The sequence below is a fragment of the Falco rusticolus genome, chromosome 7 (genome assembly GCF_015220075.1).
Source record: "Falco rusticolus isolate bFalRus1 chromosome 7, bFalRus1.pri, whole genome shotgun sequence".
Taxonomy (NCBI): Eukaryota; Metazoa; Chordata; class Aves; order Falconiformes; family Falconidae; genus Falco; species Falco rusticolus.
This window is the reverse complement of record NC_051193.1, coordinates 53,274,676-53,291,056: the sequence shown is the minus strand read 5'-3', so window position 1 is coordinate 53,291,056 and position 16,381 is coordinate 53,274,676. Positions and strand designations below refer to the sequence as shown.

The window sequence follows — 16,381 nt, the reverse complement described above, 5'->3', positions numbered from 1 at the left end:
AAGGCACACTTTGAAATAATGTGAACAAGTGGTCACCTTCAGCTTGTGACATGTTAAGTGCACAGATCTGGAAAGTATCTCATTGCCACAGACTTGGCTACACAAAAGACAGTCAAAAAGTAACTGCAATAATTACTGTTTGGAAATAATGTCTTATTTTGAAGTATGTTCAAGAAATTAGTAAGTTCACACAAGTAATAGTTGACACTTTCTCTATTTCAAAGTAAGTCAGATTTTTTCCTCTATCTAGGCACATCAATACAGTTGATCTGCAGATGGAAGTAACAAAGTTCCTGCATCGATGTGAGAGCTCAGGAACCTCTCAAATGACAGGTTCCTCCTTGCCCACACTCTTTGGAAACAATAACATGAAAATGGATGTTGCTTGCAAGGTACTTATTGCTATTTCAAACACAGGTCTATTTTTAGTTGACAATACTAACTTGATATATAGGTTGAAACATTTGGTGGTTGGAGCAGCCTCTTGTATTTTTCGTGGTCAGGTTACTTGTTTGTATGCAACCTACCGTTTATGAAAAATTCATGTTTTTCCTCAAAGTAGCAGAGGACACATGAGAAATAGGAGCTCCTCTCCCCAAAGTTCAAACCTCCAGAAGCAGAGGATCCCAAATTTAAATAGTAATGTGCCTTTTGACTGTACATCCTATTGTGTTTTGAAGCAAGGCAAATAATGCTATTATTCTGACCCTTCTTAACTTCAGCTTGGCTCCATCTGTAATTTGCCCGATGTCCCACAGGGAATCAGCGTGTGACAGTAGACCCTATATTTGCTCTACTTGTTGGGGTGGTGCTGTTTTCTGTTGAAGTAATGCATTGTCTTTTTGCCTTTAGGCAAAATCTGGAAATGCATTATTATTTATTTGTAATGAAAAAGGAATATGCATCCCCAAACTTGTCTATGCCTCTCTTTTCAGGTCATGTTGGAAGGCAAAAACATTGAGGAAGGTTTCGGGATTGCATTTAGAGTCCTTCAGGTATGGGAAAAACGTGATATAGCAAGCACTACTATTACAAAAGTAACTCCTGCCAGCAGTAATCGTTGAAGCAATTGTTTAAGCAGTGCAGCTTGCAGTTGCCTCTTGTGTGGGACAGAGGATATAGCAGGGCCACTGCTGAACAGAGGTAGGCACTCTGAAGTATTTGTGGATACTGCAGGCCCTGCCCCTTGCTTCACATCAGGATTTGCAAGGCAGAATGCCTGTTTGTAATGAGATGGAGAGCTTTAGAAAAATAGCACTACTGAGGAGCAACAGCAGCCACTACTCCCCAGTAAAAATGGAGCCGCGAGTCCAGCTGCCTAGCATCGCTTCTGTTTCCTTACTTTTTTTTCTTTTCTTGCCTTATTCGTGGCAGGATCAGTCTGCAGCTTTTAACGTCTCTTCCTTCATATAGGAAGCATATGATGGTCAGCTGCCTCCTGTTTCTTGGGGTACAGAAAGGGTGGCTGCCAGCGGGGTGGCTGGAGGAATATAGTGGGAGTTTAATAAGTGAGGGAGAGGTGGGCAGCAACCTAAAAAAGACCTTTTGCCAGAAGAAAACAACCTGATTTTTTTGCCACCCCTGAAATAAGAGTCATCTTGTTCTTGACAAAATTAAGTTTTACCAATCTGATTATAGAAAACATCTAAGCCAGCTCTGAGCAATGGTGAACAGAAAATCAGAGCCTCCCAAAACGGCTTTGACTTTTGGGAGCATGTGGTTATATTTTGTCCTTAGGAGAGATTGTGTCAGTTGTATAGACTCCCTGTGAGAAAGCCTGCTTATTTAAAAACTTGAACATTTAACGTGTTGCTCTGGTGTTCCAACTACCTTTAGGACTTCCAGATAGAGGCTACAGAAGTGTACAGCAAAGTGGCCAGGCAGCTGGTGAAGCAGCAGAAGTACAGTGAGATCCGGCAGCTCCTCAAGTGTGTCAATGAGTCGGGAGTTGCAGCAAAAAATGATGGGGATAACATTATCCTAAACTGTCTAAATGAGTTCAAGAACATTCCTGCTGAGGTAATTCTATCCTGCATTGTGTCCATTTTGAAGTAAAATGGGTATGCACAATACAGGCTACAAGAAAACCATCCTGTGGTGCCTGTGCTACTCATTTAGTGAGTCCTTCATATCTTCTGACTCTGCCCTATACGCATTGTTTAAAGGTGGGAGTGTGTGGTTTGCCTTATGCAAGTTATTCTGAGAGGGAATGACGGGTAGCTGTAGCATGCTCCTACCCTGCTGTTGTGGTTTAACTCCAGCTGGCAACTAAGCACTACACAGCTGCTCACTCACTCCCCTGCCTCCCCTGGTGGGATGAGTAAAATCCGTGGGTTGAGATAAGAACTGTTTAATAACTTAAATAAATTTAAATATAATAATAACAACAACAGTAATTTTAGTGAAAATGAGGGAGGGAGGGAGGAATAAAATCCAAAAGGAAAAAAACCCAATGATGCACAATACAGCTGCTCACCACCTGTTGACTGTTGCCCAGCCAGTCCCTGAGCCAGCCATCCCAAGGCCCTGGCCCACTCCCCAGCTTACATACTCAGCATGACCTTCTATGGTATGGAATATCCTTTGGTTAGCTTGGGTCATACATCCTGGCAGTGTCCCCTCCCAATTTCTCATCTCACTGGCAGGGCCTAAGAAACTGACTTAGTGCAAACATTACTTAGCGACAACTAAAAGCATCAGTGTGTTACCAGCATTATTCTTGCACTAAATCCGAGACACAGCATTGTACCAGCTACTGAGAAGAAAATTAACCCTATCCCAGCTGAATCCAGGACACTTGCATTTCCCAGATGAGTACCCGTGACAGGGAAAGAACCTTTGCTTCACAGAATTCTGCCAAATGCTCCCGATTGGGGTGGGGGTGTTCCCTTCAGTGAGGCTTCCCTGGCTAACACAGATGACGTGTGGAGGTGGAAACCACCTGCCTTCACAGGAAACAATTTTAAGATTCCCTTTGCTTACCACAGTGTCTTTTCCATCCCAGTGAAGGAAGGCGATGCTCTCTAAGAAGTTCTACTAATCAGGCCAGGGGATGTAGTCCACCCATTGGGTCAGGGTGGGCCGTGGGGGCCAGCTCCTGCTGGGGTGCAGAGAACCTACAAATTAATTTCATGCAATGTGAGCCATGCCCATGGGGGACTCCCAGGCTCATAGCATTTTCCAGGGCTACCCCACCAATATGGCAGGTGGGAGAAGCTGTAGTAAAGGGAAGAATTGGACTTTGTATTTTCTACATCTGCAGCACTTCCAGTTGGGACAATGTAACTACCTAGGTTTGATCTTAGCAGCCCTTCCTCTGTGCAGGGGTTTGGTCCCTGATGGGGTGAAGGTTCACAGACTATAGTCACTCTCTAAATGTGAACACCTTTTCCCTTCTTTGGATACAGGATCTCGATAATCTGATTCAGGATATGGACAGTGATGAAAACAAGGTAAGTAAAAGTACAGCAGAGGAACTTCTTTAGCAAGAGCTAATCAGCCCAGCCTTGGCCTGCAGCCAAAGTGCTCTCTTTCCCTATCTTCTCTCCTGTCCTCACTCAAGCCAAAGTTTTGAAGGCCACTTCCTAGACTGCAGAAATCGCAGTGAATTCCTCAAGGCTGTGGTGCTTGTAACTGTAGAGCTGTGACATGAAGGTACTGGTTGATATACCCCTATTAGTTCAGTGGCAGTCCTCACAGTGAGGGCTAGGCATTTGTTACAGTGGAAGGAAAAGAGAGGCACATTGGTGGGTTTGTTGGTTTTGTTACCCAACTTTTCACGTAGGTACATGTAAGTTTCTAGTAATGCCAGACAGCTAATGAGCGTCAACATACCTCCAAGAGGACCATTTCAGCTTATCTTTTCAAGATTATATTACTGCTATTGTGATTGAGAGTTAAGTGATAAAACTTCTGTGATACGCTTTTTTACTTGGAGGAAGTGAGGCCTAAACTACTTTGTTTCTTTGTTAACTTGAGTCAGAGATAAATGGGTGAGCTGTAGGTGCATGTTTATAGATGAAGAGGCTGTGGCTCAGTGTTTGTGGATTGTTGTAGATCATAAGTGGCTTAGCTGAGAATAAAATCTTAAGATTTGTGACTGCCCTCTGTCCTGTTTCAACTGACAAACTCACTGTTGTATGTAGATTGAAAAATAGGCTTTTCATTCTGCCTTTGTGTAGGATCTATCACTGAAAGATGTGAACTGTTCTAGAACCAGCAATGGAAGAAAATTACTGGTTTAGACTCTTTTTCTATGAGGATATGGTAAATTAATGCACAAGATAGGATTCGTGATGCTAATTTCATGGTGATGCAGTAGTTTCCACAAGAGACAAAATACAGTTGTCTGTCCCATCTTTTACATTGGGATTTGTTCCATGCCATACTCAGCTTCATAATATGCTGCTACTACCTTGTAAAACACATTTCTGAACTAGGTATTTCCAGTGAATCCTTGCTTAAGCTTATCCTGTTAGTTTTCTCACCAAGTTCTGTCTGCCTTTTCTGCTTCAGGTCCAGGCCTATGTGATGTGCAGCAAGTTGCGTTCTGCCTATCTAGTCTCGGTGAGACAGGAGAAGACCAGAGCCGTGCAGCTAGTCCAGCATGTGCGACAGCTGGCTGAGAACAGTGGAGATGACGTTGTGAAAGCCATCTGTGTGCAGTGGCTCTCCGTGCACCAGCCCAAAATGAGAAATCGACTTCCCCAGGGCACTAGGAAGTAGTCGGTAATTGACATCCACCATCACACGGAAGGGGAAGGCTTCGAGACAGCCTAAAGGCATGTGGTTCAGCAATGGTAAAATGGAAGTCTCTTCACTGATGTTGGTGGCAAATGGGTGCTGCTAATGTGCCTGTAGTGAAAGGAACTAAATTACAAGTGCCAGTCCTGTATTTTGACAGTCACTACCTCAGGGTATTTTCTGCTATTTTTTTTTTTTTCTTGGAGGGGTGGGGGTGCTGGTGGGAGCAGGGGGCCAGTTTCAAACTGAACAAGCAAGAATTTAGGAGTATGGAAGAGAGCACTTTTGTTTCTGGTTTGGGGTTTTTTGGTTGGTTTTTGTTTTTGAAAGGCACTGAATTTTATTGTCTTTTATTTTTAATCTAGAAGACATAGAGAAGATAGAAAATTCTCATCAAGTCAATGTAGGCTAGAGTATAAAACTTTTTATGCTTATGGGTTTCCTGTAAACTTTTTCAAGATAGGAGAGTTCTTTTACAAAAACTGAAACTCAAGAGATTTTCTTGTTAAGTCTCTATACAAATCATTGCTACTTTTCCCCCCACCCCCAGTACAACGTACCCAGTTTCTTTAGTTCATTTGAAAAGGTAGGAACTGATTTTTCATGGCAGGTGTCTACTTACCAGTCACAGTGTCTGATGTGTGCTATACATACAGCACTTGAGCCCTTACTAGATGGATGAAGTTACAAAGGGCATATCCTGTAAGGGGAGTAAAAAGGGAAAATAATCTGTTAAAAAGAGTTGAAAAATCACGTACCTCTTTCTTTGCTATGGTACTATCCTATAAATTCTTGGAATGCAACTTTATCACTAAACAGTTGCCAGTGTACTTCCACAGTTTTTCATCAGGTATAGCAGAAAATATGGATAGAGCAGGCTGTGGTAAAATTCAACAGTCAGTCTGTATCCCTGTCACACAGGGATTTGTTTGTTTCTTACCAGAATAATCTGTCTCTGCCAGGTACAATAGGACACCAGACTAAATTTTTATTAACTGGACATACTGTATAGCTATATTGACAAGGTTTGCTCTGGAAGTGTTGGGTTAACTCAGTTTTACAAAAAAGCAGGAATTTGTGTAATGGCTGTGTTCAGGGATGCTGAAAAAAGCTGCTTTCTGCAACCATGATTGTGACATGAGAAATGGGCAGAGGAATGGTAGACAGTGAGTGGTAGGACCTTCGGAACAGAACACGGCACTCCACAGAGGTTTGTGTTTGTTGTTTACGTGTATTTCAGCACAAGAATTAGGAAAACTGGTTCACTTTTTTGTTAAAAAGTTTAGTTTACTTCAAAAGACACAACAGGTTTTCTGAAGTGTAATACAACTGTAAATAGTTTTAGTACATAAAATAACTGAGACTGTCAAATAAGAGTTTTGCACTATCCCCAAGCTCACTGTAGTGACAGAACAGACTTCCATAGTATCGGAAATTACTTGGTCCATCTCCTTTACTGTTCAATGAGCAGTGCCCCGCTGATACCAACACCTCTCTGGAGGTGCTTCGCGCCCTACAGCAGGGCTGGAAATGTCTTGGAGCAAAGCAGTCAAAAATTACCACATTTAGCTTTCAGAATCTCCTGACCACAGACTTGTATTATGTTATTAGTGAGCAGTACTAATGAAAGCTTTTGTTTTCTTGGGCGGACTGACCTCGCTTTCCATCAGATTACAGCTGTTAGGCTAATCCTAAAACATGACACTATCCATGTCTTCAGTAATTTCCAGATCTCTAATTTTGGGAAGGAGGTTTTACTGTTTGTGGGTATCCAGATCTGCATTGCTGTAGTACCTATTTTTCTGCTAGAGTTCCTTCAGCTGTGTAGAGCACAGAGTGGAGTCTGCCATGCAGACCGGTCAGTTCTGTACCTGCCTTTCTTCCTGACCTCTTTGCACTGTACCTGATGCACTTTATATAGTGTTTGTTGTAATTTGATGTTTTTAACCTGGAATCGTAGGGATCTTTCTTGTACCAGCAGAACTGGAATTTTGATCCTGGCTAACTGCCTTGTGTTGTGAATACTGCAATTATCAAGGGACTTTGAATTTTTGAGCATCAAAAAGGGATTGAGTACTGCCAGTTAAAAAGAATTTCTCTATTAATGACCAAGGTTTGTTTACAATGAAAAAAGAAAATAAATTGTTATGACTGTTAACATATCTTCTGTTTGCTTTTTACCTCAGCATAGCTGGGTATCTCTCTTTAGATCTGTATTTTGCTTTTGGCGGTGCTTAGCAGAGTAACTAGAAGGGGGAGAATTGTTCTGTCATGAAAAATTTATCTCTGCTAGTGTCCTCAACGTTTAGATCAGCTGGAATATCACATCTTTAAAAAGAGTCCTCCCAGTAGCTAGGTAGCTTGCTCAGCCTCATACATGTACTCTCACAAACAAGTAATCCTCTTTAGATTAACTTGCAAAGCTCTCCAACTCTCCCTTACAAGCCTCCCTTTGAGACAGTTAAATGAGCTTTAGTTCCCTCATTGTACAGATCAACCTAGAAGGTGGTATAAATGACTTCCCCAAGGTCAAAAAGAGTGGGTGGGTGTCTATGCAAGCGTGTAGTTATATGTCTTATGTTAGGTCTACAATCAGACTTCTTCGAGAAGAACATTGAGCTGCAAGGGCAAAATATTTCAACCTAGAGACACTTTCTGCTTTTTTTCCTGTTGCTTCTGAAAGGCACTTTCAAGATCAGAGAATCACAAACAGAGAAAGCAAGCCAAGCCTGCAATGCTAGGTAGTATTCTACTGCAACATTGCAGTTGTGGATTTAGCTTCACATTCAAGACAAAACATTAAGAGGGATGAAAACAGGTAGCGTGACAGGGAGAAACACAAAGGGCCCTTAAAATTGTTACCCAAACTGAGGTCTCTATATTAGTAAGGCAGGTGCAGTAAGAGTGACACCAAGTAAATTGGTTCAACATTTCTGAAGGAAGATACGGTCTCCTGTTTGTTGTAAAAGGAAAATGGCTTTATTTAGTATTGCTCAGAGGTAGCACAGGACTGATCTGCATAGATAACATCCAGGCAGAAAGAATTAATCATAAAATTAGCATTTGTTTCCCAAAACTGGCAGTTGGCCACAGAGGCATGCCCATATGCAAGTCCACAAACTTGCAATTTTTTTTTCAGAACCAGAAGACAATCCTATGAGCTGTGGCACTTGTTTTCTAATTGCTTGACTCTTTCAGCAATAATCTCTGATTACGGATCACACTCTAGCAGTTTGTACCAGAGTAGCACTAGAGTTCCAAGGGAGCAGCCTCATTACTTTGCAGATTGATGCTGCTGCCTTTTGGAAGTGCAGGCAGTACAGTACTGCAAGGCCAGTAGCTGCTCGGCAGACACACTTAAGGATTTCTGCACAAGTCTTACTTTCCTGTCCTGTAGCTAACTTGACCCTAACATCAAGATAGTCCCGACCTCCGTTTCAGCTATTTAGCTTTAGGTAGTTTGCTGCTATTTAAAGCTGAAGTCTCAGCAGAAGTTATTTAACGTTTTTTAACATTATTGAGATGTTCTTTACTCCTGCTCTCTTTTCTAGGTGCTAAAGTCATTTAAAGTGCTGCTGGGGGGAGTTACTGTGACAACTTTTATACCATTGTTGCTCAGTGCTTCACAGGATAGATGTTGTTGTTTTTTTTTTTTTTTTAAATAAGGTAACAATTGTGGCACTCCTGCAGCTTCTAACCTCCCAGTCACCTGCACTGAGACCTGGGTTCTCAAAAGATGCACCAACCCTCAGTTAACTTGCTGCATCAGTGGGCATTTGGGGCCCAGATACTTCAGTGGGTAGGGTCCAGCTTCTTAGAGAGAATACAGAAAAAAAGTAATTGATTCCACTTAAAAAGTCTACCTAATGCTTAGCACAAAAAGGCCAGCGCTTGTTTCTGTGTGCTTAAGAGCATTTGTATTGCATGTAACTGCCAGAAAATCTAATATCCTGAAGTACTTTCCCTCTGCCTGGTCAAATAGTAGGAACTGAAAATAACCTCACAGATGATAAGTTTAGAATCCTACATTTTTACTACTACTGTTAGGAAAAAAAAAAGTTAAAGGTAACTCTTTGTTACTTTATAATCTAAACCTAAGCCTGCAACCTCCATTTCTATTCTAAAGCCAGAGAACAACTGACTCTGGCTGTTGCATGAGATAGTAAGCAAAGGTTACTCCCTGCATCGGTGTTCTAATTCTGCAGCTAGGAAAGGGTACTGGATGCTTACAAATCTCAATCCTTAAGTGTAATATTCCAGAAATACACATTAGATTGCATCCATAGAGCCATCACGAGGGCAGCTGAAGTATCAGCATTCTAGTCTTGAGGTCTCTCAGCAGCGCTCTTCCCAGGAGACTCATCACTGGGCTCAGCCAGGTACACACTTGAGGTCTGCGCTGCTCAGTCCCACTGGATGCCGAGTAGCTCACAGCTCACATTCCAGAGCTTCTTTGCAGTCTCATCATCCCGACCCCGTGGAGATACATATGCTGGCTGGCAATCACTGCAAGAGGAACACTTTTTACTTTTATTTTTTAAGTCAAAGATTTCCATTTGCATTAGTACACAGATGCCTGTCTTAAGGGAGTTGCTTTCTATCAGCTTAACTTCAAGACTAATTGAAGAAGGGTGGAAGACTGTCCAGCAAATGAGCAAGGGTTGGTGCTAAGTCACCTTGAGAAAGCTTTCTTTCCAACTGGCTAGGGAAGAGTCTCTCCCAATGGCACCAAGAACTGGCAAGCAAGTGTAGCTCTATCTGTTGTCTCAACTCTTACAGAAACCTATATATGCTCTACTCTATACTCTTCAGCGTACATTTTCACTAATACCACTAAAAAGGGCTACAAATACTAACCAAGCTTTGTTAGGAGCACCTTTTCTAGCAAACACTACGAAAAAAGCCACTCAAACAGCCCTTCATTCTAAACTATTCATCCCACTATATTGCCATTGCCTGAAAGGCAAAGCTGCCCCAGAATAATACGACTGTAATAACCATGTATGGTTATCCCCTTTTCCATTATCCTCTGAACTGTGGCTCCTTTCTTCTCAGCTCCTGCAATCAGACAGCACTCTCACTGGAATAGAGATCATGTGTTCTCATCTGTAATGCTAGATGCTGCAATAACATGGAATTTTAAGAGAAGAGAGGAAATTGCATCTCCCGAGATTTCTATCTAGTCGAGTGTTTTTAGAGCTCCAAGTGCAGAGTCTCTGAAGTTTCTGAAATTACTCTGGCAGACAGCACCTGTCTTGCTTGGGCATGCCCATGCTTGTGCTTTATATTCTATTACCTGGAAAGTGAAAAGGAGTTTAGGGTAGTCCAACATAAACTGAGAATTACTGTTGAAGCTCTTAGTTTCCCATCAAGTCCAAACCACCTTTCTTTTATGAGTTTAAAATCCACCAAAGTTTTCTGCACTCCAGCACATAAATGCTCTGTTTATATCCTGGGCCAGACATTCAAGGAAGATTAAGGCCTCTATTTATACATTCAAGTCTGATTAAGATGGTAAAAACTCTCAAGTGAAGATCAATCAAAGTCATTACATGGACTAATCTGGTCACATATCACAAGAGGAAATCTCTGCAAAGACAGAAAGGCTGCAACAGTATCCATGTGGAAAAAAAAAAAAAGAGATATGACACATTTTCACATTCATTTTTCAAAAAACAGTATTGTTGCACTGCTCTGTGCCTGGCAGGAAGCCGATAGACACTTTTGCATTAATCTGTTCAAATGGCAATCTTCAAATCTAGGGTGATGACTTGGAACTGCTCTGGGCTGTACGTTTTTGTAAGGGGAAAAAAGCATGACTATGCAGGGTTCTGGAATAAGTCAAAGTTGTTAAGAAACAACAGGGTTTGTAGTGGGAGCTACACAAGACACTTTGCAGGACAGAGTGGTAAGCATTCCAGCAGAAGTCCCTCCCAGCTGGTGGGTCTGTCACAGTGGAGAATCAAGTTATGTTGTCACCAGCCAGTCCTGAAGATCTCCCCTCCTAGGTCCCCAGGAGCACAGGCCCCTTCTGTTCCAGTGGCGTAAAACTACAAAGAGAACAAAAGTGGCCTTTCCAGGATTGACTCAACTGACCTCATTAACTAAAGAGCTCTACTGAAAAGTGATTTGCCCAAATCTCAGGCAGAGCAGGATTAGAGCTCTGAGCACGTGACAGCCATTCCTGCACTTTGAGTAGAGCGATATTCCTAGCACTGCGGGACCTGCTATTGTGTGATGTGTTGCACAGGTCAGGGATTTCTTCTAACACTCTATCCGCTGCTACAGACCTGGAAGGGGTAATGCTGTAGTATTTGTCACCCTCAATCTTATCAGCCAGCCTGTTACCCAGTCCCTTCTTAATGAAGAATGACAGTAAGTCATTTTCCCCAGCCAGCAAGGTTGCCTTCCACAGTACATCACTCCATCAGCTTACACCCACCTGAAATACTGTCCTGTCACAGAGTCTAGCTCCTCTGCTACTGCACAGTAGACACTGGTCTGAGCTCCTTCCCAAGGTGTCTTCAAGAAGAATGAGAATATCTTCCACAGCCACGTCATTACAAATGAGTGCCGGACCAGCTCAGAATGGACAGAACCAGGATGGAGAGCATTTGCTGTAACTTTAGTGCCTATGGCAAAAGAAAGGAGTCCAGGACAAATCTGCATGCATCAAACTGCCTTTAAAAAATAGGGTAATGTGCTCAATTCTACCTGTGGATATTCCACAGCTTAAAGGAGGAGTTCAGGCATAGATACAGAGAGAGTAAGTGGAGTTCTCTGTAGTAGCAGTAGTCGTCCATCTTGCTGGATGTGACAGATGCACTCAACCCCTTGGTACAGGCTCCAAAGGAGGTAAAGGCCTGTGCTGTAGCCAGGCCAAGAACTCCTCTAGGAAACACACGAAGAGGCAGAGTGACACAGCATTGATGCATATAAGCTTGTAACGCTGATCATGCAGTTAACACATGAATAGCAAGTGGCTTTTCCAAGAATAATTTATCAAGGAACAAAGTTGTGGGTATGAGGAGTCTCACGCACACCTTCCCATTGTACACTATTTGACTTCGCACCAACCACTTTATTCCAGAAATCTGACAGCCTAAGCGAGCCACCTTTGAGCCCTCCCCTGCTAGGCAGCGTGGCTGTATGGTGGCAGTCTCCCCTTGAGCTGGGATGCCTCTCCAGGTTGCTCCTTAAAGCAGAGAGGCCTTTTACCAACAGCAGATCTTTGGATGAGCCCAATTTGAACTCTCCCTGAATTGCAACTGGATGGCAAGCCAAGTGACTCTTCCCCTTGAGCAGGGGTGCCTCTCAAGGTTTGAGTTTCCTCACCGGAGACTAAGAGATCCTTCCTTACCTAAGGCAGAGAGACCCCTTGCTCGCAACAGATCCTCGGTAAGTGACCAATAACATGCTGAATTAATAGTAATGAAACATTCCTAATCCATGTAGCTACTCAATTATTATGAGCTTTGTATAGATAATTCTATCAGACATAAACCTTTGTCCAAATCTGAGACTAAGATTGGATCCAGCCGCACTCAGGCTCCATAATGAGTTTAGAAAGTAAGGGGGTCTACTCTGAACCTCATGACTCAACAGGAGGGTCTTCCTTACTCTTTGCATCTCCAGTCTCTGTATGAACCATTCTAACTTGATTCTATCTCAATTTTCCTTCATATGTTTCTTCCACGTAGTATTAGAGTGAACTTTGCCATCAAACTTTATTAAGTTGTACTGTTACAACATCATATTAAACCACTTCTGCTATTGCCTTTGACAGTGACTCTTTAAGTGATCAAAATCACACATCCATAAGAGTGGAGCATTCCCTGCTCCCTTCCAAATACTGCAGTCACTACATGCCTTCTGCAAAGCAATGTGCTAGGAGGGCCTGGGTGCTAAAACAGCAGCAGTTTCCATCGGATTTTAAAACGCTGCTTCTGTTTTAGCAAGATAAATACTAAGTTTAGAAAAAGGACTGAATGCCATGGCTGTGACAGACGTTGTGACTTATGTACTGTCTAGTCCTATGCTTCTGTTCTACCATCAACATTTAAGGCTGCTGAGTATGCATTAGCTTTACTATCGGAGACTGCAACTGTAGTTCAGCTCCTTCTGTTTTTTTCAGCTTCCACCCACATACCACAGTTGTTTGTGTGGATGCAGCTAATTTTTGACAAGCACCACAGAAAAATGAAATACATTCAACTGTGCCAAGCTACTAAACTTCTCTGCCCTGTTGTTGTAAAGACAGTTAGTGTTTTAAGTGTCCTAGTTCCACAGACAAGGTATTTTCTTCCTGTAAAAAGCTATCAGTGACCCTTGCCTCATGCCATTTCATTTCCGCACAGCCAATTTCCAGATATTTCTTCAATCCACTCTCCTCATCCATGATGCTCAAAAGCCAATGGAAAAACACTCTACTCCCCTCTGGGACTTGCCTTGCAGCCGCCTTGCCAGCTCCCGGGTGAAGAGCACGTTAGCCAATTTGCTGTGACAGTAAGCGAGGCCACGATTGTAGCTCTTCTCACCGTGGAGATCATGGAATCTGATTCGGCCTCCATGATGGGCCAGTGAGGACACGTTCACTATGCGTGCTGGGGCAGACTGCTTCAGACGCTCCAGCAACAGGAATGTCAAGAGAAAATGACCTAGGGGTGAGAAGAAACGTCATCCTTCTCTGAAGCATTCCCCTGCTGGAATTTCAAAGTACTTACAACATATTACTTATGTGTTACACGTTACATTACAAGATACATGTTGTATGTTACTGCTGTCCTCATTTCATAAGTCCTGGAAAAAAAAGACACACCCCCCACGCACACACCCCCGCCTCCAGAATCAACAGCTAAACTTTTTAGGGGCCATTAAGTTCTGCTCCTCAGCTTCAAAAAGCTGAAGCTGTCATGCACTTCAAATGTCCCAGGCAGTATGTACAGATACTTAAACTGGGTCCATGATAAGCAAATACATGACATTGCATCCCCAGAACTCAAACTCTGGCCTTCCATTCTTCTCCAAGAAGGAAGAATGAGGAAGAGAAAATCTGAAAGCCAGATTTTCCTCTGGCATTTTACCACAGATATTGAAAGCAAACATGACTCCACTGGCCTTACCGAGATGATTGACTCCCAGGTGCATCTCAAAGCCATCAGCAGTCTTGGAGTAAGGGCATAACATAACCCCAGCGTTATTAATGAGAATATGGAGTTCCTTCTCCTCTGCAAGAATCAAAAGACATCCTTAAACAGGGAAAAAGATACTGAAGACAAGACAAGAAGATGGCAGAAGTCAGTCAAAAAAACCCACGCCTGAGTTGCGGCCACATTGCCTCAATAAAATAAGGGTAAGACTCCTACCACAAACTAGCTCATGGCCTCTGACAAGCTCCCACTGTGAACCACAGTACCCAACATGGCACAGGGACATACAGGTCAGGGATTTGGCATTTGCTAGAAGAGCAGTGAGCAGTCCTTGGTAAAATATTCTCAATGAAAAGAAGGATCTAGAGACTGTACCTGCTAGAAATTTCTCAGCAAATTCCCGGATGGACTTCGTATCAGCCAAGTCCAGTTTTTTCACAATCACTTGCTGGTTCCCTGTCTCAGCTCGGATTTCACGGGCTGCAGCTTCTGCCTTCGCTATGTCTCTGCAAGCAATAATCACCCTTGCACCTGTAAGGGGGGGAAAAAAAGCAGGAACAGAAACTGAGACCACTGAAACTGACTGGATGATCAAGGCTATGACAATCAGGCTAAGTACAGTGTTTACAAACAACATTGTTTCTTTAAAGAACTGCCATCAGTCAGGGGAGCAGTTTCAAAGCCTTTCCTACTATGTTCTTAGCTCTGATCCAGCCCAAAGCTGTTTTCAGACCAGGAAAATGCACATCTGAAGTGCCTCTGTCCAGGTCCTCCCCAGTCAGGAGCGTGTACCACTAACGGGAACACTGAGCAAGGAGTGCACGAAGGTACTTGGATTTAAGCCAGAGTAATTTCTAAACGGATTGTGAACAGGTAGTTTAATCTCCTTACCGGTTACCCCAAAAGCATTTAAACCAAATCAGCCTGAAACATGAACAACTAAAGCACACAGCAGTGGACCTATGGCATTTCCCAGCTCCATAGACGCAGAACCCAGCAGTACTGGGAATTCCCCCAGTCCGATCAAAACAGTCACAGTGCAGAATGCTTTCATGTCACAAGGCACATTTTGGAGTTCAAGCAATGAAACCAAATGAGAACCCGGGGACTTGCACCTCAGTGGTTACAGCCTCTGGAGGAAGAACACTTGGGTTCCTAAGAAGTAACTTTGGAAGCCGGTAAGCCTAAAGCACGCCTGCCTTAGGCCCAGAAAAGGGACTGACACACGGCCAGCCGCACGGGGATGCCTGCTGACCGAGGCCGGCGACTTGCCTCTTCGGGCGAGGTCCCTGGCCGTCTCCTTTCCGATGCCCGTGTTGGCTCCTGTGATGACCGCCACCTTCCCCTCCAGCTTCGCCGTCGACTTGCACAGCCCTCCGGCGACATATCTCCTGCAAGAGAGGCCGGCAGCTCGCACGGGCCGCGGCACGGGCAGCTGCCCTCCGCAGGGGGCTGGGCCGAGCACCCAGAGCCCCCGGGTTTCGCCTCAGCGGTCGGGCTAACGGCTGCGCTCCGGGCCCCGGGGACTCACGGGCGCCGCGACCTGAAGCGGTTGATCACAGTCGTGCCGTGACCGAGCCGCCGGGAGCCCACCCCCCAACCCCCCCGCTCCACCGACACCGGCCCGCACCCACCGGCCCGGCCCGCGCGTCAAGTGGGGCCACGGCTCCCATTGGCTGCCGCCGCCAACTCCGGAGCCTCGGCCAATGGGCTCCGCCGCGGCGCCGTGAGGAGAACGCGGGCCCCGCCCCCGGGCACCCCGGCCGCCCCTCCGGCAGCCCCACCGGTGCGGCGGGCCGGGGCAGCCCCGGGAGCGAGTCCCGGACGGCCGGAGGCTGCGGGACCCGCCGGTGCCATGGCTGAGCCGAGCCCCAGGAGCGCCCCGGCTCCTGCCGCCAGCGCGTCACCGGTACCGAGGCGCCGGAGAAGCGCCGATAGCGCCCTGCCCCAGCGCGGGCCAGAGAAAGGAGCCCGCTTCACTCGCGCTCCCGCGAAACAAACGGGCGGGCAGGGCTGGCCGCCGTGAGGCGCGGCGCAGCCGGCACCGACCGCCCGCACCCACCGCTCCGCGGGACGGAGGCCACCACCACCGCCGCCGCCCGTACACGCGCGCAAGGCCAGCGCCGCGCTCGGTAACACGCACCTGACATAGGGCGCTGCCACGAGCAGCAGGACGGGGACGGAGACGGCGGCCCCCAGCGCAGCTCCCCAGCAGGTGAGCATCCCCGCCGCCCGCTCCATGCGTACTGCCGCCGCTCGGCGCCGCCTGCCCCGCCCCGCCCCGCCCCGCCCGCACCTGGCGCGCCTGCGCGGCGCCCCCGCCCCGCCCGGGTGCGGCCCCGCTGCTGCCCAGTGCGCCCGCCGGGCACCCGCTCCGCGCCCGTCAGCAGCGGTGGCCGCAGCTGTCCTGGTGGCGTTTTCCCCGGGCAGCGGGCGGCCCTGAGCTGCGTCTCTCGGGACAGCCCGGAACTGCCGCTGGAACGGCACTT

At 45.6% G+C, this 16,381-nt stretch overlaps 2 protein-coding genes across 6 annotated transcripts in view; one reads left to right on the top strand and one right to left on the bottom strand.

Annotated features, from left to right (window-relative positions):
• The window catches only part of ZFYVE26 (zinc finger FYVE-type containing 26), a 52,532-nt gene extending 45,631 nt beyond the window's left edge, over positions 1-6,901 (top strand). For 4 of the 5 annotated variants that reach the window (XM_037394079.1, XM_037394080.1, XM_037394078.1 and 1 more), the window contains 5 exons: positions 251-392; positions 936-995; positions 1,837-2,019; positions 3,408-3,452; positions 4,516-4,725. In XM_037394079.1, coding sequence (XP_037249976.1) covers positions 251-392; positions 936-995; positions 1,837-2,019; positions 3,408-3,452; positions 4,516-4,725 — 640 coding nt within the window. Of the gene's footprint in view, positions 1-250; positions 393-935; positions 996-1,836; positions 2,020-3,407; positions 3,453-4,515 lie in introns of all 5 variants that reach the window. The other variant, XM_037394082.1, reaches the window with a different exon arrangement.
• Positions 6,902-8,319: 1,418 nt separating this feature from the next.
• Positions 8,320-16,171, bottom strand: LOC119150920 (retinol dehydrogenase 12-like). The gene is made up of 7 exons (XM_037394087.1): positions 16,036-16,171; positions 15,165-15,283; positions 14,268-14,423; positions 13,866-13,970; positions 13,191-13,400; positions 11,186-11,375; positions 8,320-9,249 (listed from the first exon to the last, which is right to left on the bottom strand). Exons 1-7 carry the CDS (start codon positions 16,131-16,133, stop codon positions 9,147-9,149), a joined length of 981 nt encoding a protein of 326 aa, XP_037249984.1. The 5' UTR covers positions 16,134-16,171; the 3' UTR covers positions 8,320-9,146.
• Between the last annotated feature and the right edge of the window lie 210 nt (positions 16,172-16,381).